The following is a 25,198-nucleotide window of genomic DNA, read 5'->3' on the forward strand; positions in this document are numbered from 1 at the left end:
GGTAGGGCTGAATAACCATTCATAAATAACTGATGCATCCAGGCAGGGCATCAGGTCGGGTCTGGGATCTTTATTGTTTCAATAGGTTGATAACTATTTCAGTATAATTGGCCTCCTGGTAGTTCTGTGTATTTTATTTTTCTGCATGTAAAAACTTGATTCTGAACAGGGGGTCCGTAGGCACCCTCTTGATGACTGTCAAGGGGCCCAGGACTCAGAAAATATTGAGAACTATTTAGGAATAAATCCACTAGTTCCTGGGACCATTAAGGACGGGGTGGCCCTGGAGAAAAGCAGGGATTTCAGAGGGGGTCCCAGTAGGCAGGTTACTGCTATACCGTTCCTGGGGGATAGATGGGATCATATTCCAACCAGAGCCCCAGATCTAGAGTGGGGAGAAAGAATTCCACCAACCCCAGCTGACATTAACACTCTCCTTCACCTGCCTGCCTCCATATCTAGCCCTTCCCCACCTGCCAGGGGAGGGAAAGATCCTGAAAGGTGAGGGAGGAAAAAGTCGACTTGTATGCCAGTCTTTCTCCTTCTGTCTCCTTGCCTCCGTCTCCTCTCCAGAGTCAAGCGGCTACATTGGAACTGGGGTCCAGGCAGGAATGGGTGTCGCTGTTGGTGGGGTGCCCAGAATGGGGAGATGGTTTCCAGTGACTCTGTCCCCTCCCCCACATTGGTGTTCATCCCTGCTCCCTTCCCTATAGTGACATTGCTTTCAAGTCCTGAAGGTTATATGACCTTGGGCAACCTTTAACACTAGGCCTTAGTTTCCTCCTCTTTAAAACTAGGAGATTGGACCAGATGGCCTCGAAGGGCCCTCCCAGGTCTTAACCATGATCTGCCTTCTTCCCCAGTCCAGAAGGGGGTGAGACGTCTTTCCCCAGGGCCTTTTGGTCCCTCCTCCCCCCACCTTCTAGTTGCTGACTCACAGGAGCTAGAGAGACACAGGTGACTCGGTCACCAGTGGAAGTGAAGGCAGTCCCCTTATGTGCCCCAGGCAAAGTTGGATCACTTCTGCTCCGGGGCACCTGTCAATGGGCAGTTTTGGTAACCTGTGCACTTTGATTTTTCCCAAAACAAATGCACGGTAGAATAGTTGGATTTAAAGAATGCACCAGTCAGCATTTACATAGTGCTTTAAGGCTTGCAAGGCCAACAAGTATTTGTTCAGAGCTGACTTTGTGCTAGATCCTGGGCAAAACCTGAATCCCTGGCCCCGAGAAGCTCACAGTCTGATGGAAGAGGCAGCTCACAAAGAGCCATGTACAAACCAGACGAGATGGAGATGATCAGAGGGGGAGGCGTGAACGGGGTCAGAAGGGGGGACTTAGCTGAGACTGAGGTTGCCTGCTCTTCCTTTTACGGAGCGAGAAATGGTAGCCAAGAGTCGAAGTGAAGAGACTTCCCTAAGGTCCCAGAGGGAAAAGAGGCCAAGCAGACTGTTAGGCGCCCTTGGTAACTAGAGCAGCACAGAGAGCACTTGCTGGGGCCCACTGAGTTAGAAATTCCAAGTTCTCCACTCAAAAGAAACCAGGAGGCCACACGTGACAATTCGTATAACATTTAATTCATAGATAAACTTTAAAGCCAAGCCGAACTCTATACTTAATTAGATTATGTGGCTATTGCCAGGCATTGGAGTGAGGTGGACGTGAGTATATTTAGTACCATATGTAGGGATGGCAGTAGCACCTTAGGTTCCAGCTACTTTACAATGCTTGTTGAGCCATTTTATGAGTGACATTGTAAAAAGCTGCACTTTCCTACAAATAAGCTAGGGCATGTAGAAACTGTTCCCACCACCCTTCGAAGAGTGAATCCTTCTGCCATGAGTGAATCCTGAGGTTTGCCGACATGTGTCTGTCTAACGTCCCCTAAATCAGGGCCACCTTTGATAGGGGAGAAGGTGTCCCATCCAAACAGGGATGTGCTTTTGTGCTCCTGGTCTTGGGCCGTTGCCTGGCTGGTTGGTGACTCTGCCCTACTTCTCCGTCTAAAATGGAAATTTGCAAAGGAGAGTCAGCGAGAACATCAGTGAATATGTTCAATCCAATCCAACTTGCCAATCTTTATTAAGTGCCTACTATGTGCCAGGCACTCTGGTAGGTGCATAGGATCTGAGATTTAGGCCTGGAAAGATCCTTAGAGAGCACCGAGCCCAGCCCTCCTCATGTTACAGACGGAGAGACTGAGGCAGGTGATGTTAAGTGGCTTGCTTAGGGTCACACCAGCTAGTGAGTGGCAGAGGTGGAATGTGAAGCCAGGTCTTCCTGACTCTAAGCTTACTTTATCCACAACACCATGCTGCCCTTTGATACAAAGATACAGTCCTTGCCCCCAAGGGGCTTACATTCTAGTATCAAGTTTAAAGACTGTTGACTCCCTCCTCTGATTTCGTGATTACTTTTAAAAAACAGAGCTAGATGAGCCAGTCCTTGGGATTAGAACTCTTTTCTCTGGGCTCTACTATACAACTGTCCAGCCTAGTGCCTTGCAGATGGGTGACTCAGGAGCTAAAGGTGCTAGAGTATTACTCTGGGGGTGTCCTCAATGCTCTGAGGAAAGGTGAACCATGACAGTTTTGGTGGAAAGGCCACCAAGCTAACTTAGAAAACTTAGAAAGGTCTGGTAATTGACTCTTGCTGTTTGTTTCTTTCAGCCAAGTTTCGCTTCCAATTCACTTTCAGCACCTAAGGTTGTGAAGTAGATTGTCCTCAAATCAGATTCATTTTCAGGCTTCTTTGGGGTTAAAAACAAAATGGTTCCACTGTCCAGTTTGAGCTCTGTAATTATATCTGCACAGGTCATGATTTCCCCATAAACTTTCCACACATTTTTCTCAGGCAAAGCCATCCTTCCTTCTTGGGGAGCTCTGAAGATAGCAGAAAAATACAATGGCTCACAGAGAAACTCTGCATGAACTTCTCAGCTGATTCCCTGGACCTCACAGTAACTGGGTGACTGCATTTATTCCCTTCTAATCTAAGAGTTGAGGGTTTTATTTCAGCATTTCTCATTGCTCTGTGAGCCCCATCTTCATCCTTCAGCTCCTGGGAGGAGAGGCCAATGGGAAACCACCAGAGGAAGAGAATGGCTGCCCAGAGTGTTCCTGCTCCTTGTATTCATCTTCTGGCATCACAGACTTTTCCATTCAGCAAATTAGAACAATCTTCTAATCCTCCCTTGATAGAGTACACATTTTTGACGATAATCAGTGCTCTTCTGAGCCCTGTCCTAGCATCTCCTCTCCCTTCAGTAGAGAATTTCTTGTGGATCTTACTGTGGAAGGTGTAGCTTGTTGGTCACCCTTGATAGTGGAGGGGGGGAGATCCATGAAATGAGAAGAGTGACTCTAGGACTGAGCAATGTGACTCTTCTGGGTGCCGGCTTGGGACCACTGATGAAAAACTGATGGCTCAGGAGTAAAGCAGGAGAATGTAGTGGGAGAGCCAATCAGGAACACACTAGCAGGAGGGTCAAACAGCTCAAGATGTAGATCTGGGAAGGGTCAGAGGCCATCTTGGTCAAACCACTCATGGTACATTGGAAGGAGGAAATGGAGGCCCACAGTGGTTAAGTGACTTATCCAAGGTCACACAGATAGGAAGCAGTAGATCAGGGCTTTGAACTCAGCTCCTCTGACTCCAAATTCAACACTCTTCCCATTGCACCGTCACTAACCCGATGGCAGAAAAAGTCTTGATCTAACTCTTAGATAAGGAACTGTCCTGTGAGATCCAGGAGTCTACAAGTGATTGAATAATAGGAAATATTAACAGGAAAGAAGAAAATGTAATAAAGTACTTGCTCAGAACCAGACTAAGAGACTAGGTTGAGTCAAGAGGAACAAGAAACACACAATGTTCTCCCTGATGTCCATCTTCATGGATGAACATGTGGCCTGTGTTTGAGACATCTTGGGCCAGGGACACTTCAAACCCTTTCTCACACTCAGGAGCTGAACGAAGAGTCACTCAGCAGTCAGGGCCATTTTAGGTCTTTCTGTTGATTCAAGTTCTTGGCATCTTTTCACTGTTCATGGGGGTCCCAGGATGTCTCTGTTAGGAGTTGGTCCCTGTGAAAACAGAGAAAAGTAATTTTTAGAACCGATTTCCTACCTCCATTTATTTTCATGATTAAATTTATTTTTTTTTCCCCTTGAGGACTCCTGACCATTGACTTGGATCTCAGCAGATGCTTTCTGATTAGCCCACTCAGCCCCTGTTTAACACAGTGGCCTTCCTCTAAGGCCGTTATCCTTATCGCTGAAGACTAACTCGCCACACTGCCCCTCCCTCCCTCCATTCAAAGACATTAAACTCCCTGGAAAGGGCTCACTGTGGACTGAGTTTGGTCTCTGCTGTCCAGCCATGAGGAGAAGGGTTTATGCTGAGAGGAAAGGGAGAAAAATGTTCACATCAGAGCCCATGACCGCAGACTTTCACTGCCCGAAAAGCATGATCTTGAGGATAAGTCAGAACAAATGAGTCGCAGTGTGGGGAGTTTTTTCATTGTAGGAAAAGGGTTGTCATAATGGGACTGTGACAGGGATTCGAGCAGCTAAAAAAAAGTGAAGGCTGGAGGACCTCTGAGCTTCCTTCCAGCTCTGAACCCTCTGACAGGAATCAGGGTTAGTCACACGAGGATGCTCAACTGCCCACGAGGGAGGCAAGAAAGAGCAGTTCCCATCATGCCATTATACACCTCCCCGCCCCCACCCCAGCTCTTATTCTTATCTGCATCAAAGTCAGCACGGATGTCAGAGGAAAGGAGCTATCCCTCAGCTTTCTCAGCCTAGGCTCCTGAGGCAGGCAACCTAATTATTCTGAACAAGGCATTAGAGGCAAAGCACGTAAACAAACAAAACAACACAAAACAGACTCCACTCCCAATGAGCTTTGTGTTATCTTTGGAGAAAAGCAAAACAATCAACAACCACTTTGTTTGGTTTGAACTTTGAATCTGCAGCATTTAATGACTTGTCTGCTGCCTTTTTTCCCTGCCCCAATCTGTGATTCTATTGATAGAGCAAGCTCAGAGCTTGCCTGGGTCACTGAGGTGTGGAGTGACTTGTTCAGGGTCACGCAGCCAGTTGGTGGCCAATGTGGAGCTAGAACTTTGGGGCTTCTTGGCTCCAAGATTGGCTCCCTCTCTCCTGAGCTTCTGCTTCTTCTCTGTCTGACACATAGTAGGCCCTTAATGAATGCTTGATGGATTGAATTGAATTAAAGGCTTGCAGTAAGTGGTTTTTCCCTCTCTTACCATAGATGTTCCCATACTGAGAGGCAGCCTGGCATGGTGGATAGGGTCTTGGACTTGGAGTCCTAGGAGGACCTAGGTTCAAATCCCACCTCAGACATTTATTAAGTATATGATCCTGGGCAAGTCTCTTAACCTCTCTGTGCCTCAGTTTCTTCCCCCGTAAAATGAAGGGGTTGGACTCCAGGGCCTCGCAAGTCTCTTTTAGCTCTAAATCTATGATCCTTTCAGGGACAGGCAATCCCCTCTTCACTCTGCCTTTCTGGAGGAAAGGCATGGCCAGAGGAGTTAGATGAGGCATCATCTGCCTTTTGAAACAAATCGCCCCTGCAGTCAGGAGATCCATCAGCCAGGACTAAGCTTGGGGCTCATCGAGGATCATCTTGGCTGCTTCTGTACTTACAGAACCATCTCTGTGTCAGTGTCTCTGCAGAGAAACAGAGCATAAAACCAACCCAGGGGATATCACAGAAGAGAAGTCATTGGCTGAAGAAGGAAAGAGCAGACGGTCTAAGTTATCTAACCACCTACATCTTATTCAAGAGAGACCAATGGTCGGGCAGGCTCCTTCCTAAGGGGGGGAGCTCTCCACAGTGCTGGAAACCTTAAGAGACAAGAGCATGGTGAGCCCTATGGGGACTTTCATATATGCACAATTGGTGCCGTCTTTGGAATCTGCCATAATTCAAGGGTGTTGAAAATATATCCATGCCATTTGGACAGGAAGCCTTATGGCCTCTTATGGAGGGTATTTCCTTGAAGGAGAAATGCGATTAGTTCCTTGTTAAGCAAATGGTGGCATGTCACAGGAGTTCAAGAGCCAGCCCGGTTGCCAGAAGACCAGGACTCCAGCTGACTCATTGTGATCATGTGACCCGGGGCAAGGCCCTTTGACCTCTCAGTGCCCCAGGCAAGGAAGACTACATTGCAGAACAGGCACTGATCTGAATTGGGAGAGAGAGTTTCCATACCGGTAGTTTTCTCATACCAATCATGTCAAACTCAAAGAGAAACAGGGACCACAAAGGCATGCACAATAATCCCCAGGGGGAGGACCGCAGGTTGACTTAGAAAATACATGTTTATAGATTTTTCAGATGAAAACATCAACACATTAAAATCAGATAGGAACTCTAATCTGGTCGGGGCTGCATTTGGAAGTGTTGTGGCCGTGTTTGATGTCTCACCTCTACAGCAATGAAATCATAGGTCTGGACTGAAAAGAAAAAAGGTAAGATATAGAGAATGCAACTGTTTAAAAACTGAAGGCACAATTGATTATGAAAAAATTGAATTCTACTTCCATCTCACTCTTAAAGAGCTAAAGGAAGCATAAGCTCTTTCTAAATAGATTTTGGAGTGTTTTTTGATTCTCTTTTGAGGATACTGTGTGGCTCAGTTTTCTCTTTGAAGCTTGGAATGCTGTGATGATGAGTCCTTTGGATAGGATTAGAAGGGCCTTATAAGAGAATGTTGTTGTTGTTGAATCTTTTCAGTTGCGTCTGACTCTTTATGACCCCATTTGGGGTTTTCTTGGTAGAGATGCTGGAGTGGTTTGCTCTCCAGCTCATTTTCCAGATGAGGAAACTGAGGTAAACAGGATGAAGTGACTTGCCCAGGGTCACACAGCTAGGAAGTGTCTGAGGTTGGATTTGAACTCATGAAGATGAGTAGTCCTGACTCCAGGCCTGGTGCTCTGTCCCCCTAACTGCCCACTTTGAAATCTGGTCACTTTTCACTATCACACTTTTAACCAAAAGTTGGTCACTTCTAAGCCATTCCACAAGAGGCCCTGACCAAGGATGATGCTGTAGGATGAGTTCAGAGTACAGCAATAGTAGCAGCTCACAATAATTTAAAGTGCAAACACTGCTTTCCTCACAACAATCCTATGTTGTCAGTAGTACATGTTTTATGATCTTCATTTTACAGATGAGGAAACTGAGGCTAAGTAATGCACCAAGGAACAAACAGCCAGCCATTGAGAAACAGGAGCCAAACCCAGATTTCTCTTCAATGTGTTTAATGTGTAGCTAAAAAGCAACTTCAAATTTCTATGATGAAACACTTCTCTCATTCTTTCCCTCTCCTTTTCCTGTATTTTTCTAAGACTGCTAGTCACAGGAAAGGCTTCAGTATGATTTTGCTAATTGCTGAAGGAATGAATAAAGCAGCTTTTATTACTAGGCATCAGGCTAAGCACCGACCATACAGATACAAACAAGTGAGCCCTTGCCCTGGATTACATTCTAATGGGAGAAGACGATCCCTCTAGGCAAAAAGCAGGAGCTGGGACAGGAAGGCATTTGCAGTGCATCTTGACTTGGTGACAGCTAGCTGGATGGGCACTGTCTGCACCCTGACTGGGGGTGTGTGCTGTACTAGTGGCCTTCTCTTGGCCCTCACTCACCACTCTGTCCTCCCAGACTTGGGAATCTCTAGCAAAGGCATCTGGCATTTTCTTTTGAATTAAGCATGTCAAATAAAGCTGTTATTTTTTTTTCCATCACTGACCTAATTCTTTGTCAATGCCCAGCAACAGGTCATCTCCTAAGCCTTTGCTTTTTTTCCAATTTTCCCACCCTAACTTTTTTCAGCACTTGGACAGCTCCAGCACACCAGAAACTGGAGAAATGACTGGATTATCGAGTACAGTCAGGAAGTCAGGACTTTCATCTTCCATTTTAATTTGTGAATTTTAAATTGGTGACTTTAAAAATTTGAAAGGCTTCTTGGAAATGCACCCATCGCCAGCAACAGCTTAATCATGCATTACCTAGCACCACAACTGAAGAATGTATTTGTCTTAAAGCAGGTTGAAGACATGCTAGTGTGACTCCAGATTAAAGAAGCCTGGGAAACACACTTACCTAGCTGTGGTTGGCGGTTTCTGATCGAATTTTGTGCTATTTTATTTTATTTTATTAGCAATCTCTTTCAGAAGGCCTTTGAGATCGTTCAGCTTTGAAAAAGAAAAAAAAAACCAGGACTGGTATTAGTTCTAAATTAGCCAAACACATTCCTAATTATTGCACAGTGACTTATCTATGGACTGGATACAGAAACCAAGTGTTGAGGACAGTGAACACATCACATGCTATCCTCATTCATTCCATACTCCATCACATATTTCCTGAAAGCAAATAGATAAGCTATTAGCAAATGAACACCATGCTACCCTAGACCCACCCTCATGAGATAATGGGTTTGGTCCAATCATGTGCAATGAACTGTTAGAACTGATCCTCCTTGCAAACAACCAGGCCAGTCAGTGCACATGTGGTGCCCTGCTCCCCAACTGTACAAATAGGAGACCAAACTTGATTGTGAAACACTGTACACATGAAAACAAGTGAAGCTCAATGATGCACACTTCACCTAATTATCAGGTAGGAAACGTGCAGCTCATTTGGATTCATAAATCTGATTTTGGATAACTAATAAAATGGCATGGATTCAGTGGAATATCTACCAGCTGGCTTCTCACTGGCTCTATCACTTATTCAAAGAAACACTTTTGGTCAAATAATGTACATGACGCTTTCTCCATCCCCCTTTTTGTCAAATGTGGCTATGTGATCTTCATGACTGGGTTATTTTCTCCAATGATGCTGACCCTAATTATTCTCCACCCGCTTATCCTGTGCAGTTTTTGCTCACGTCCTCCCAGACGTTCCCCTTGGTGGGGGCCAGCCCAGGTGTGAGGGGGCTCTCTTTGATTTTTACTGACAGGCCAGAGATAGCAGTGGAATCTTCAGGCCGCTCACCAAGCATCCTTTGCTCTCGCTATGTGACAAGCCAATGAGGCTTTTTCTAAAGAGGACCCCGACGTCACTGGGGACTTTAATTGGCTGAAGAGGCCAAGTCCTATTCCTTCTGAGATTGCCCTCCACCTCCTCTGTATGCAGATCACCATTGCCATGTTGGCTTCTCTGTGTGCTCCTCACGGGTAAGGAGAGCATTCATTCTCCCTTTCTTTGTATTCTCAGCACTTAGGTCACTGCTTTGCACACAGTAATTCCTTAATAAATGCTTGTTGACTGATCATCTGACAACACTTTACAGATGCATGGGTAGTGGGTACTGGATAGTGAGCTCCATGTAAACATGGCCAGAAAGACTTCATCTATTTCTAAATTACAACAAAGCCTAAGAAATGTTACAATGGGTCAGAATAATGGTCCATACTGATCAGTGCTATATCTCTGACAGTGGTACCAAGGAGCTCATTACATTTTTTCATCTTCGAAATCCAGGGATCTAACCCCAAATATCCTTCAGCTCTGACCTTGTAGTAAGAGGACCACATGGCCTCTGAGGGCTGTTCCATGTCAAGATACACAAACTTCTAAGCAAGCCATTATGGCTCTATTATTCAGAAACGGATTGCAACTCTCCTTGCACCCATTCATGTTATCAGTTTGACCATCCCCTGGGGGCAACAAGTTTTATATGTTTACTTTGCTCTGGCTTCATTAGACACTAGCTATACCTCTAAGGTCCAGGAGATAAAGATTGGAGCAGGAGTGATCCACTGGCCAGCCAAGGGCCTGGGACCCCTAAGACAGCAGGAGCAGGAGAGGTCTTGCTTTTCTGGTTGGTTGCTGCTGAGGGAGACATCCTGGGAGGGTGAGGGTAGGAGGGCAGGGTAGCTGGGCCATGACTTTGGAGAGCTGATTAGGCAATTATGGCCCATACAAAGGCTGCAATAGTGCCAGTAACACCCTGGGACCTTGCTTCCCAAGAGGCTGAGAAGGCAGGCCAATGTGGGAGGAAAAATGCTGGGCTTGGAGTCAGAGGACCTAGGTCTGCAGCTGAAAGGCTGGCCCTCTTCAGCCCTCACTTTCATCGCCTGTAAAATTGAAGGATTGAGCTAGAGAATCTCTAAGATTTCTTCCAGCTCTAAATTTGTGATCCAATGTGGCACCAAGTTCTTAAAGAAGAAACATTTAAAGCTAGGGCTAGACTGTAGGATTTGCAGAGGGGTACAGTAGAGAACCTGGGATTGGGCATCAGAGGACCTGGGTCCAAGTCCTGGTTCTGCCAAAGGTAATAGCCTTTGTGACCTTGGGCAATTCACTTCACTTCTCTGGGCCTCAGTTTTCTCCTCTGTAAAATGAAGTGGGTGAGTTAGATGAGCTCTGAGGTCCTTTCCCACTGCAAATATAAAGTGGCACGTTTTTGGTTCCTGGTGAGGTCACTGCAGCCTGGCTAGATGTAATCAGGACAATGGAGCCCAATGCCTGCCCCACCCCCAATCTCCCCCATAAAGAGCACAGTACCTTGGTATCCAGCTGTCTAAATCGGTGTCTCATTCTGCAAAGAGGAGAGAAGGTAGGAGTTGTTAAAGTCCATTCTATAACCTCTCCGCCAGGCATGTGCTTGCATGCCCTTTAAAGAAATGATCAGCTACCAAATGACTAGGCAGATTGGGTTAAAGGAAGCTGGGCACTCTCCTTGGCCTTAAGAGTAAATGGAAGACCTGAAAAATGGCAAGAGGCAAGCAGACGTACTCTTCGGAATTGTCATTGGCTTTGGCGTTGCTCTTGACAAGGTAGTTTTCTTTCATTACAGCTTCCCATGACAGCGTTTCATTGTCCTCATTTGTTACACCTTGAATAAAAAGGCAAAAAAGAACCTTAAGTCCTCTCTCCCTCTGCAAATGATCCCGAATATATCTATTTGGGTAAACGTTTCGTCCTCCCCCTCCCCCAGGTTACTTCCTTGAGGGGAAGGACCGTGCTTCAGTGTCTCGTCTGTAGTTGGTGCTTAATACGTGCTTGTTGGATGACGTTCATTTGCCTGGTGTCTGCTGGCAGCCTCCCAATCAGTGGCCACTGGCTCATTTTCTGTTACTCTTCTGCTGACAGAATCTGCCTAGTTTCCCAACCTTGGTCCATGTAGACTGCAGAATATGGGGCTCCAAGACAGAATTGGAGACTTTAAAGCTGGGAGGCCCTTAAGGTCATCCAATCTATGCCCTGCATTCACAGAAGAAACTGAGGCCCAGGAAAGTTAAGTGACTCACCCACTGTCCCACAGTCAATGGCAATGAGGATTGGAGCAAGCCCTTTTGATCCTGTTTTGTTCATCTTCTTTCCATATTGCTTCTTTGGCTTTGACCACTATTCTCAGACCCTGCCTTTAGTACTCAGTCCAAATTAGAGATTTTTACTTCTCTAAACTTAACTGCTAAAAAACATTAAGCTAAATGAATGACTGTCTTTGTGCTCCAAGGCACGATGATGAAGGGGGATTCTACAAGTTCGTCTCAATCATCACAAGCGTTTTCTTCATGAAGAAAAGCAATTGAATTTACATGGTAGCTAGCAATGTTGGAATTAACATTTAATGTCTGGAAAATTTTAAAATTTTTACAAATGTTAAAGAAGCCATTTGGAGGTTTTTTTGGGTAATGTACCTAGCATGAACCCATCTACCATAGAACTCATTTTCTAGGTTGGCTCACTCACCTCAGCATACCCTTATACTGGTAGCTTAGGTTCTTGGAGAAGCAGCATTACTCTGTGGCTACAACTAAACTCTTTCAGGTTCCTAGAGGCACCCCTATTGTGGATAAATACCTTCCTCCTACTCACCACCATAGCTTTGGAGCCCCCACTGGTGTAATTCCACTTACACAAACCCAGCTACTCACAAAGGTGGTATTTTAAGTCTTAAGCATAACCATTTACTCAACAATAAAATGAAAACAATAATAACAACCTCATAGGTTCTTGTCATTCAGGAATAATAGATACATTAAAATTCATATAATATTTTCCCCGTGAATATACCTTCTCTCTGTGGGGAAGAATGAACACACACTTACAGAAACTCATGTGCTCCAGTAACTCACAACTCTTGACCTATAAACATGTATCTTTATATCTCAGGAAATGAATGTAAACCTTCCTTGGTGACTGCAGCTTTTACGCTGAACAGCTGCTGAGCTAAGATTGACCGGCATCTCAGAAGGTGATTCGCTGGGTGACTTTTCTTATTCTCTGCTTCTAAGTTGCTCCTGTACTGAGCTGGGGTTACTTCTTTACAGAAACTGCAGAAGTTTACCATCTCCAGAGCCAGGCTTATTTGATGCCTTCATCTTAAGTGGTGTTACTCTTTTTTAGAAAAAGTGGACAATTGTCATTGTAAAATTGACAAAAGCCTTTTCAACTCTGCTCCTTTGCAGAATTATTTTTCTCCTTTTCTATCTTTCAGATGCAACAGGCTACAAGCAAGACAAGCTCTTCTGTCTTCTCTTCAGCAGAGAATCATAAGAGAACAGCATAGTATATTATCTCCATTTCTTCTTCCTTTAGGCAGCATATGACAGTAGAGAGCAATTTGGATTTTCATTGGCCAATCAGTCTGCCTTGTAACAAATGACTCTAATTGACCAACCAATTTGCCTGGCAACCCCCCAAAACTCTCTATACAGGGTAGGAGATAGATAGATAGATAGATAGATAGATAGATGATTTCTCTTTGATGTAGTTCTGAAATCTGTCCTTTCACTTCTCTCTTATCTTGGGTTCAGTCTCCAGGTCCTTTCTGCAAATGAATCCACCTTAACTTGTGGTTAATAACTGAATTCTCATGATTATGTTCAGATAAATTGCATTTGTTCTATAATCATAGAAAATGCAGGTGCCCATATTTCCCCATATATTAACTTCTATGTTTTCTAATTCTTCAATTTTCCGTATGTAGATCATTGTGTTTTCTATTCCCTCCAGTGTTCTTGCCACATTCAAATAGACAACTTTTTTTCCTCAGAGCTCTGAGTCAGACAACTTCAGTATTGCTTCTCTTAGACATCTGTGCAGAGCTAACCAAGTGAGCTTAGTCAAGGCAAACTTAAATCAGCATTTGTTTTTCTCAGAAATAGATTTATTTATGCTCCAGATGAATGAGGTGACATTTAGGTTTACTCCATTAAAGGGTAACTGCTCGCATATTAAAAATCATTTCAAGTGGTAGGAACTTCAGAGACATTAACATTCCGAAATTCCTTCTTTTCTGGATGTGAGCTTAAAAGAGAAATTAGGAGAGATACTAGGGCTGAATACATAGATTTGGGAAGCACTTTCAAAGAGATCAGAATTAAATCCGTGAGAGCTTATGAGATCACCAAGAGGATATACAGTAAAAAAAAAGAGGCTCTAGGACAGAACCCTGGGGTAGACCCATGCTTAGGGTGTGGGGCATAGATAATAATTCAGCAAGGAAGACTATGAAAGAGCAGACAGGTAAGAATAGAACCGGGAGAGAAAAGTATCATAAAACCTAGGGAGGAAAGAATATTCAGGAGGAGAGGGCGACCAACCATGTCAAATGCTGTGAAGAGTTAAAAAAAAAAGGATGAAGACAGATGAAAGATAATTGGATTTAACAATTAAGACATGGTTGGTAGACTTGGAGATAGAAGTTTACATTTGAGTTGAGTGGCAAGACCGAAAGCCAGACTGGAAGCCAGACTGAAGCCAGACTAGTGCATAGAGGTACTAGAAGTATTCAGAAAGAAGGGACAGGCAACCCTATCAGAAAGAGAATTGATGTCAAGAAAGATGAGAGGTGAGAAAAGCCACCAGGCTTGTTGCATTGACAAATAAATATTTCAGTGCAGTGCACTTGAGGAATTTCACTTAGATTCAGGTTAGTCACAGAATCATAGCTTTAGCACTGGAAGGAATATTAGAGTTCATGCAGCCCCACACCCTCATTTAACAGATGAGGCAATGGAAGCCCAGAGTTCTCTGAGCTGCCCCAGCTCACACAGGCAATGAACTGAAGACCCCAACCTGGCTCACCTGATTCCGAAGTCCAGCTGTCTCTCCATTTGCCCCTCCATCTCTCTGTCTGTCTTTGTCTCTGTCTCACCCCCCCAACCCCATACGCTAATTCAGTATCAAGTGAAAACTACCACCAAATCTGCAATATTGTAATGCACTCCAGAGGGGTGACTGTGTCCAGTCTGACCCTCCAAGTGCAGAAGCCAGACACCACTCACAGCAAGCTGAGGGCTTGGTGTGTTTTTCTTTGCAGCAGCACTTGAAGCATTTTTTCACCACCATGTAGAAATAAGCAAAGACCACAAAGGGGAAGGGAATGTTCAGGCGGCTGCAGTACTCCTGGACCAGGAAGTAACGCTGGAATTTCCACACCTGGTCGTTGTTTTCCTGCACTGTTCCCACGGTGTACCTGGCAGGGAGAAGGAAAGGAGTTGGCGTGGCCTCCATGCTCTGCGTACCTCAGTCAAGGGGAGTTCCAACCATCTTTCCCACCCTCACCTCACCCCCTAACTCCAAACTCTGGCGTGGGCTTGTCAACTTGAGAACAAAATCAAAGTGAGTCTTGTGCCAGACCCTTCCTGCCTTTTCTCTCTCCATCTTCCCTTCCTCCCTTCTGATTTAGGTAGTAAATGGTGGTAGAGGCCCTACTGTGTGCAAAGTCCTGGGCCAGGTGCTGGGAGGATAGGAGAATGCAATGCCTAGTCTTTCTGTGGCATTTGAAGGTTTGTAGAGCGCTTCCATTTGCTATTTCATTTGTTCTTCAGGATTACGCAGTGAAATGAGTGTTATTATTATCCTACTTTGTAGATGAGGAAACTCTATAAATGAGGTTAATCAATATTCCCAGAGTCACACAGCTAGAAAGTGTCTGAGGAGGAATTTGACCTTGGGTCTTCTTGACTCCAGACCTAACTCTCTGGGCCAGCTAGGTGGCGCCATAGTGCATACAGCTCCTGACCTGGAGTCAGAAAGAGTCATCTTCATGAGTTCAAATCTGGCCTCAGACACTTACTAACTGTATGACCCTGGACAAGTCACTTCACCCTGCTTGCCTCAGTTTCCTCATCTGTAAAATGAGCTGGAGAAGGGAAGGGCAAACTCCTCTAGGATCTCTGCCAAGAAAACCCCAAACAGGGTCATAAGGAGTCAGACACAACGAAAGTGACTTAACTCTGTAGCCAGTGCACCACCAGCTGCCTGCGAAGTTTAGCTCAGACATGGGTCTTTCACCTTCATGGAAGTCACAGTCCATAAGGATGATAGGACAAATACAGATAACTACAGCACAGGATTTTGCAGGGTCACTGTATTAGACGGATGTAGGTGAGATTTCTTTATGAGACAGAGAGAGGTCAAAGCTCTTTGCGACATTTGAAGGTTGTTACTGATAATGGGGATCGGGGACGGTTTTGTGGAAAGAGGACCACGAAATTGGGCTTTGGAGAATGGTCCGGAATTCAGTAGGAGAGGAGGGGGAGGGGCCGCTTCAGAAACAGAACTGGTCGTTTTCAAGTGACATTTGAAAAAAAAAATGGGGACTTAATTTCCCTCCTGAATACAAGAAGTCAAGTCTGATGATCCAAAAGCCTTAAAAGATGAAAGTCCTTCAAATGTCTGTTTAGTTTAATTCTGTTAATTAATGTAAATGTATAGATGGATGGATAGCTAACTTGGAGCAAGAAGATTTGATGTCAGGTCTTGCCCTCCCCCTGAGCTGACTGCTTGACCTTGGACAAGTCTCCTAAACTGTTTGAGCCTCAGGCAACTCTCTGGGAATGAAGAGTAGATGAGGCACAGTTCTGCAGCACTGGAGGAATTTTCTCACTGAGAAATCCTCAAACAGAGGAAATCAGGGTCTTGATTAAAAACAAAAAGTGAATTGCAATTTCTCCGAGGGCAGGAAGCCTTTCATTTTTGCCTTCATACTCTCTGTGACTAGTACAATCCCTAAACAGGATTGAAGCATGCTTGTTGAATTCAATTGTTTTAAGACTTGGGAGGAGATTGAAGGGGGAATCTCTCTGTGAACTTGGTATTTTCCACCTCTCCCCATTAGAATGTAAGCTTCTTGAGGGCAGAGACCATTTGATTTTTTTATATTTCTATCCCCAGGATTTAGGACAGTTCCTAGTACACAGTAGGTGCTAAATAAATGCTTCTTTAATGAAGGAATGAGAGCGAGTTCCAAAAAAGAGGAATATCTGAAGACTTGAGAGAGCACAAATAACTAGGAGACCTGATCATGGAGGACTGCAGGGAGGAGATGGCTCCTAAGTTGAGCCTTGAAGGAAGTCAAGTCTTCCAAGGGCAGAGATGCTCACTCTGGGGACAGCCCTAGAGAAGGGGTGCAGATTATAGGGTTGTAGGGTCTCAGGGTCTCACTGCTCTGGCCATTCTAGAACCCTAGAATGATTTTCATTATGATGATCCATGAGAGGCCTATACCCTTCTGGAATTAAGTACACAATTTTGTCTCCATAGAAAATTAAAAACACTAAATTTTGGAATATCCACTTAGCTCCAATTCTGTGAAAGAAATGGGTTAAGCTGGTGCTTGGTGGTTGACAATTGAAAACATTAAGGGCCAGGAAGCATAGCACGGGTGTTGGCCCACTCAAGCGCAAGGGACCTAGAAGCCATATCATGCAACTCACTCATTTTACAGAGGGGAGACTGAGGCCAAGAGAAGTTAAATGACCTGCCCAAGCTTACCCAAGTCATAAGCCACAGGGGCAAGATCTAGACCCACGTCCTGTTTTCCAAATCCAGTTTTGTGCCTTCCCTTCATACCACATTCACCTCTCTCAAAAGTCAATGATTTTGTAATTCAGTCCATAGGGGAAAACTGTCTTCAAGTTCAGTTGAGCTGGTTATCGCTTGCGGAGGCTGCCATACACCACAAAGGATGAACTTGGGAGCCCGTGTCTAGAAGATAATTGAATGTGAAGCCTTCTACACGCTTTTGAGAGTCTGCACAGAGCTCATGATCGATACTGTTAATGCAGGAGAGTTTCAGATATTTACATCTGTTTCCTTTCACCCTCGAATATCATTGGAGGGAACTGCGGGCAGCTACTTTAAACCCCCAAGTGTACATTAGATTGCTGTTAACAGCTCCCAGTGAATATGGCCAAGTTGACAGATCAAGGTTAACAGGATCATGGGATTTCCAGGGAGGAGATTCTTTATAAATCTTGTGCTCCAACATCCTCATTTTGCAGATGAGGAAACTGAGGCTTAAAGAGGGGATTTGCTCAAGGTGCCAAGGTAGCCAAGGAAGAGTCAAGATTCAAGCCTATTTCCTCCCCTCCCACGTCCTGTGCTCTTACCATTACACAGATGAGCATACAGAGTCTGAGAGATAAAATGACTTCCTTTAAGGCATCTTGAGGGTAAGAGGCAGGGCCAGAATTCAAACCCAGGTCTCATGCCTAGTGCTCTTCTTGGGTAGAGGTTGTTCCTGGCTGTGAATCTGCTCACCAGTGGGGAGCCCCCCCTGGACAGTGAGTGCTATGCTTTCCTCTGCACTGAGGAGATTGGGAGAGTCATTTTAAGGACTGTTATGAACTAACCAAGTCTTTGTGTGCCCAGGTTCCAAAATGCTCAACAAATTTCCCAGACAGAAAGGTTCTCCTCTATGCCAGACAGTGTGCCAAGAGCTGGGTCTCCCTGTGCACAAAACAGTCCTGGCCCTCAGGGGTGGTTACTGTCTCCAGAAATGGAGCTACTAAATTAACTAAGACTTCAGTCAGGTAGGCTGCAGAGGGCCTTTCTCTGGCCATGCCGAGAGAAATCTCTATAGGGGGCAGCCGAGGCCATGGCAGCTGGCTTTGTCACCATGTTCTCTCCAAAAGAATATGAGGAAAAACAGATGAATCTCAGTTGAGGGCAATCATGGAAGGGTTTCTGGAGGGGGTGGCACTAAAGTTGGATTTATTTCCTGTGTAGCACAATCCAAGGGTTGGTTAATATTGCTTCCCACATACTCTACATTCCAGCCAAACTGGCCTCTTTATTTTTGTCTGAAACTTCCTTATCCTTTGCCCTATTGGTCCCGCATACCCTCAATGGTCTCCCTCCTCATCTCTGCCTCCTAGAAGCCCTAACTTCTAAAATTCAGGTCGGAGCCACCTCCCACACAAGGTCTTCCCTTCACTCCTTCCCAGGTGCTACAATTTTCTCCTCCCTGACATCACTTTGGTTTACTTTGTGCACAGTGTGTCTATCTGTGTAGCTGTTGTCCACTCCCAATGGGAATAGAGGCTCCTGGAGGGCAGAGATGATTTCATTTTTATCTTGGAAATCTCAGAGCCTAATATACACAGTAGGTGCTTAATAAATGGAGGAAGGAAAGGAGAGAGGGAGGGACGGGAGGTGGAAGGTAGAAAGGGAAGAAAGAAGGAAGGAAGACAGAAAGGGAAGAGTATATGGGGGATACAGTCTCTCCAAAGACCCTACATTGCCACCCATATCCTGACAATCTCCTTTTCTTTACTCCAACTGGGCAGCTGCCCCAGTACATACCCAAACATGGCGACCAGCAGGTTCACAAGCAGGATGTTGGTCGAGAGCATGTAGATGCACACGAGGGGGATGGTGATCCATTCAGGGAATCGGGGCAGCTGGTGTTCATCCAGTTCCACACATAGAGGTTTGGATTCATTGCCAGTGAAGGTGCAGTGAGAAAGATCGTAAGTGGTACCTAAGGCACATAGAGAAAGACAAGTCAATGGCGCTCTTGGAGGGATGGAGGTGGGGAGGCAGGCACTACAATGGGAGGGGTTTCAGCAACGGCAGATGAATGCTCTGAGTTCAGATATGGTCTCCAAAGTTGGTTAGTGGTGTGTCTCTGGGCCAGCCACTTAATCTTTGCCTGCTTCAGTTTTCCTATCAGCAAAGTGGGAATAAGAATGGCGCTGACCTTCAAGGCTGCTAGGAGGACCAAAGGAGGTCACACTTATAAGGCACGGACAAACTCTGTAAATGTTGTTATTTTGAGTATCCAAGAAACAGGAGGCTACTTTGGAGGAAAATTTCACATGGATAGGAGAACTCCAGAGAAGGCCTTATTGGCAGCTCCGTCTGCCTGCTCTATTTTCTCCATGCAAATGAGAACCACATAAACATTTTTCCTTCAAAAGACCGAGAGACTGATCTTCAGCCAGTAACTGAAAGAAGAGGGAGCAACATGGTGTGGTGTTATATAGGGTGGTGGATAGAGAGCCAGCTTTGTAGTCAGGAGACTTGAGTTCAAGTTCTCACACATACTGGACTCATGACCCTGGGCATTTCACTTAATCGCTTAATGCACTAGGCACCTCTCCAAGACTAGAAGCTAAAGAAGGAGGTACTGACCTGGATTGCTGGAGAGGGTTTTCTCACCTGGAAGTTCCCTACTCCAATGGAATCCCAGGTCTAGTCCCTATTCATCCCTCCAACTATAGGTAACTTGGAGGCTTAGCTGCAGGTGATAGTGCATGTAAATACAGTATTTTGTGACCTTGGTGCTGAATCCATTGAGCCCACCACCCAGGGTATTGGTGTGTTACAATTGTCTAATAGTAAAGAATCCCTCTTTTTTGGGCTGGGGGAAAGTGTCTAAAGGGAGCCATGATCCCAATGTCAGTAATCCTGAGAGGTGCATGAAGAATGAAGACACCCCTCTCAAGCTCCTCTCAACAGTTCAACAAGTATTCATTCAACTACTGTACGCCAAGCACCGGGGATATGGAGACAGAATCAAAACAGTTCCTGACCTCAAAGAGCTTCAATTCTGCTAGGGGAAATTGCCACACCTCCACAGACACAAAGTAAAGCGTGAGCTCCTAGCCACACCCCTGCCACGCACACACATGCAGGACGCAACGTGTACCACTGATTACCGTCCACATCGCTGGGCACCTGGCCGAACATGGCCAGGTAGGGCTCGTAGATCACTGAGCGGAAGATCCACTCCCAGCGATGCTCATTCTGCCTCAGGATGCCTTGACGGGCCACCCCAAAGGCCACCATCCAAACCGCGAAGAGGAACAGGAAGAAGAAGACGTCAATTAGCTGGAGGAGGAGGACGGAAAAAGCTGTCAGCGTCTCATTCACTGTCTCTCGAGTGAGTCCAACCTGCTTATCTGGTAAATGCGTGTTGAGGGGTCACTGCTGATGGAGCGAAAGGTGATTAGAACACAGCTGGGACAGAAAAGAGAATTACCCAGTGTTCATTTCATCCCTTGAAGTGGCTTAAAAAACAATCTATCTGATTTATCTCCTATTAGAAGCTTCTTCTCACTCCTTGTGCAATGGAGTCGACTCTGGGTTCAAGAGGCTAGGCCAGAGGAGCACACCCTCCACATCTTCAACCAGACCAGAAAGGCTTCAAGTGCTGGCCTGAGTCTGGACTTTCTGCCTACAGGCTTCAGAATCAGTTTATTCAGAGGCACCTCTCTGAGTGAGGAAAACCATTACCAAATGGCTGAAGAGTCTGTAAATAGAAGAAATTATATTCTTGTTCTGTCCTTGGAAAGCTGCCCCCCCCATCCATGATGTTGTGAAGTAGAAAGAGAGGTGGTTCTAGAGTCAGAGACCCTAGGTTCAAATCTCTGCTCTGTCGTTTACTCGCTATACGATCAGTTGGCAAATCACCCAGCCTCCCTCGGTCTCAATTTCTTCCTTTCTAAAATGAAGGAGTTAGACTAATGATCCCTAAGGTCCCTTTCAGCTCCAAACCTATGATCCTATGGCCTTGAATTTTCTTAAAAAGAAAAAACTTCAACCTTTTAAAAAGAATAATCAAATCACAAGAAATTCTACTAGTAGAGAAGAAGAGAAACAAATCAATGTTTATATAGCACCTGCTGTGTACTGAGCACTGTGCTAAGCCCTTTTTACAAATATTATCTCATTTGATCCTCACAACAATCCTGCAAGGTAGTTGCTGTTCTTATGCCCATTTTACTGTTAAGAAAACTGAGTCCAACAGAGGTTAAGTGACTTGCCTGAGGTCATACAATTAGTAAGTGTCTGAGCCTGAATTTGAACTCAGGTCTTCCTGACTCCAGGCCCAGCTCTATCCATTGCTCCACCAGCTGAATCCAAGGTTATAGATGGAAAAATTTAAGGTTAAGCAGAGTTAGTGGATGGAAAACTGTCATGGCATGTAATGCTTTAGAATAATTTTTAATCAAGGATGAAAGTCTTGGACCCTGGTGTAACTGGAACCCAAGAATAAAAGTTTAAAACCACTAAATTATCACCAAATGAGTTAATATATTCAAAGTGATTTACAGTCCTTAAAGGTGTTTAGAAATATTGGTTATAATAATAATTATTATTATTGGCCTTGTTCTGATGAGGAAAAGTTCTTCAGTATCATGGATTTCCATTTCCTTCTGAAGAAAACCAAGCTGGTCATTTCCAGCTCCCAGCCATGTTGCAATCACTTGCTGGGTCAATTGGCCACAGCCAGCTTTTATCAGGCTTCAGCCTGTAAAAAGTCCCTTTGGACACCATAAGATGGCAACCCTGAGGTTGTGCCATTGGAAGCCTCTCTATGCACAATTTCTTTCCCTGATTGGTCTGAATTGTTGGGCAGAACGCTTTCTTCTGTCTCTGAATCTTACCATCCTCTGCAGCATGATGATTTTGGGCCCCAGATTTCTGCTCACAGTGAAAATATGGATGAGTCTCAGAGTGAAAATGATATAATCCAAGCAAAAGATGACACGTCCAGAGTATAGGGAGCTTTTGTTAGAGGAGTGGAGCCTGTTGAGAAAAGGAAAAAGGGCGTGGAAGAAAGAATGATTTTAGAAATCCTTTGGCTCTGTTATAGCAAAAACAAAGGATGTGAAATCTTTTGCAAATATATTCTCCTTTGACAAGGAATATAGGCTATACTTGAATATGTGAGCACTAAGGAGACCAGGATTAATTGTGGAAAATGCCATATTGGCAGTCCTGAACAGGTGAGTCTTATATTTCCATCTTAGATACCATAAAGGAAATGTGTGGATCTGCACAACTGTGCTGCCCCTTCTTTCCCAAAACCTGAAGCAGACTCAGCCCACTGGATGAACAACATGGTCCTGGGAACAGTGGAACAGAATGCTAGTAGAACGAGGGAAGAGGAGGCCGCATTTCCCTTTGCAGGATTGCAGAGTTAAAGGCTACTTGGGGTGCCCCTGTTGTGATGGCATGCACATACCTGTTTCCTCCTGGGAAGGAGCTACTACCGCACGCCCAGCCTGTGCCATTTCATTCTAAATTCGGCTCAAGCACTGATTTCGACATGAAGCCTTTCCTGATTCCCCTTCTCCAGCTTTTTAGTGCCTTCCTTCCTCTCCCAAACGACCTTGTATTTGTTTGGTACATATTGTGAATATGCTTACATCTGTGCAAGTTGTCTCCATTGATAGAGTGTAAGCTCCTTGAGAGCAAGGGCAGTCTCTGTTTGTATCACTAGCGGCTAGTGTGGTACCCGGCACACAGTAGAAATTTAATGAATGTTTGTAGCTGGATTGGCTTTGGTTTTCCAACCACAAAGGCTCGATTTGAAACAATCTTTGAGCAGATTTCTTGGACAAGACAAAGGTGAAAAGGTGGTCTCATTTCAGGAAATTGTCCAAAGCCAAAAGGAATCTGTCCAACAGTGTCAGGAGAACACTATGTAGAGAAGGACTGAGAGCTTTGAATAATAGCAAAGGGCTTCATTCAGTTCTTGGCACAGCTGCCTTCTGTAATAATACTCAGCCAATAAGCATTTATTAAGCACTTGTGTTTTGTAATGTTTTGTCATGTCCTGTTCTATCCTGTCCTATCCTACTATATCATATCATACATCATACAATACCAGGCCTTATGCTAAGTGTTGGGGATATAACAACAGGAACATAAAGGGTCCATGCTCTTAAGGACCTCACCTTCCAACAGGAGAGACAACACACACGGGTACATACAAGACACCTACAAAGTAGTAACCTTAGAGGTAAGGAACTAGTGGGTGCTCAGAGTGGGATGGGGTGGGGAGGAAGGCAAGAAAGGCCTCCTGTAGAAGACAGCTCTTAAATTGAGTCTTGAAGGAAGATCAGGCATCTGAGAGATAAAGGTGAGGTGGGAGAGCATTCCAGGTGCGGTACAGGCATGTTGTTCCCACCTCCAGGCATGAGCAAATAACTTCTGTTAATGGTTCATGACTGGGGTGGATTCCTCCATCAGTTTCTTTACTTCCACTCAGTTCAAGACACAAGCCTGCCTGGAATCCTCAAAAGTGAACCATTTAACTTAATCAATCAGAAGAGATGGGTCAGGGATGTTTTCTAATGTTCAAGTGTCCACTGGAGGTGACCCAGTCTGTAGTGTCCATTGGCTCAGCATTTGATTGTTCTCTTTGGCTTGCAAATACACAGATCGTCAGAAGCCCTGGGCAAAAGGACATGCTGACACAGAATACGGAATCATAGAAGGTCAGGCTTGGGAAGAACTTCTGAGGTTTTTTCATTTTTGTTATTTTTTGAACCATAAATCAGCAAGAGCTAGGAAAGACCTGGGAGGTCTCCTAGTCCAGTCTCCCACTCAATGCAGAAATCCCCTTGACAACATCCCTGATAGGTAGTTTTATTGCCTTGGCTTGAACACTTCCAATGATGAGCCAATTTCTCCCAAGGTTCCCCTAGCTTCTGTTTCACTCTTAGTCCCACCTTGTGGCCAGAATGATGTACAGAGGAACCATTTTCCTCACCTTCTCCTATTTCTTCTAAGAGACCTGCTCTTGACAGGAAGGCAAGTTGGAGAACTGCCAGATGCCCTGTTTCTGGTAGAAGGAGACTCCTCTAAGCTGTCTAGACAGCTTATTACCCTGTCTTGACTATAGATTGCATTCCCTAAGCTTTGGGATCAAGTGGACTGACTTAATTTATGGTGGCATGCTGCTATTTATATAACCTGAGATGCTATTTGAATCATACAGGCTGGACAGGCAGGTGTGGATGGGTTGGGACTATGTCACTGGAGGGAGCATCCAAAGTAGTGAGACTGCTGGAGATGTGGGGGATTCTCCCTCCTTGGCCATCTTGAAGCAGAGGCTGGGTGACCACCTGTTGGGTGTGTCTTGGTGGGGATTTCTTTTGTGTAGAGGCTGAACTAGGGGCTGCTGAGTCCTCTTTCTACTCTTAAATTCTGTGATTCTATTAGAGTAACCTTCTTTGGGCAAGTCACTTAAACTCCCTGGATCTCAGTTTCCTCATCTGTAAAATGAAGGGATTTGACTAGCTGACCACTAAGGTCATTTCCAGCACTCCAGTTATCATTCTCACAATGATTTTGTGACATAGATAGTCCATAAAGCATCCTTATCCTCATTTTAAAAATGAGGCAACTGGAACTCATGAAAGCCACATCATTTGTCCAAGGCCCCATGGGTTGGAATTCAAACCCAGATTTTTTAGCCCCAAGATCCAGGGCTCCTTCCCCGAGACCACGGTGTCTCTCCTAGTGATGAGAGCCATCCACTTTACATCAGAGGAAAACTCAGCATGTCTGTGTTATGGGGTGGGGGAATAGAAAACTCCTTGCTTGGAGTTCAGCTTGGAGCCATCATCCATGGCTCATTATGATGTAGGCCCCCACCCACCACTGACAACACAGTGCACCTGAGGAGCTCAGAGAGTGCATGATTTAGAAATGCTGAGAAAGTTTCTCACCTGAAGACAATCCCTGCTATGAAGTAAAACAACCCAAGAGTGTCCATGACATTCCACAGGTCGGTAAAGTACTTAAGCCCATTCATGTACCACTGTAGGATGGATGAGAGAAGGAGCAGAATGCCATCATTAAGGTATACTCCCCTATTCCCTTGGTCTCCCAGACTTCCTTTGCTTGCTTTCATTCATTCATTACCAACTCATTTATAGTGACTGTGTGAGGCACTGAGCCAGGTGTTCAAGGGACAAAGATATACTGTGACCCTCTGACTGATACCTGGATATCTTGAGAGCTAGGACCACTCTTGATGTTGCCTTGAAAGTGGAAAACACATGCTAACAGCGTCTATCCATCCTTCTATCTATCTACCCATCCATCCATCCATCCATCTCTTTATCTATCTATCTATCTATCTATCTATCTATCTATCTATCTATCTATCTATC

At 44.9% G+C, this 25,198-nt stretch overlaps 1 protein-coding gene across 1 annotated transcript in view; it reads right to left on the bottom strand.

Annotated features, from left to right (window-relative positions):
* Window positions 1-8,179: 8,179 nt before the first annotated feature.
* TRPM8 (transient receptor potential cation channel subfamily M member 8) overlaps window positions 8,180-25,198 on the bottom strand; it is a 60,416-nt gene continuing 43,397 nt past the window's right edge. Inside the window, exons 17-24 of the mRNA XM_027857464.1 lie at window positions 24,752-24,843; window positions 21,677-21,818; window positions 19,946-20,117; window positions 18,588-18,765; window positions 14,282-14,472; window positions 10,782-10,881; window positions 10,551-10,584; window positions 8,180-8,230 (exon numbers count right to left, since the gene is read on the bottom strand). Of these exons, the coding sequence (XP_027713265.1) occupies window positions 8,180-8,230; window positions 10,551-10,584; window positions 10,782-10,881; window positions 14,282-14,472; window positions 18,588-18,765; window positions 19,946-20,117; window positions 21,677-21,818; window positions 24,752-24,843 (960 nt within the window). The remainder of the gene's footprint in view (window positions 8,231-10,550; window positions 10,585-10,781; window positions 10,882-14,281; window positions 14,473-18,587; window positions 18,766-19,945; window positions 20,118-21,676; window positions 21,819-24,751; window positions 24,844-25,198) is intronic.

The sequence above is a fragment of the Vombatus ursinus genome, unplaced genomic scaffold, assembly GCF_900497805.2.
Source record: "Vombatus ursinus unplaced genomic scaffold, bare-nosed wombat genome assembly UNPS02012147.1, whole genome shotgun sequence".
Classification (NCBI taxonomy): Eukaryota; Metazoa; Chordata; class Mammalia; order Diprotodontia; family Vombatidae; genus Vombatus; species Vombatus ursinus.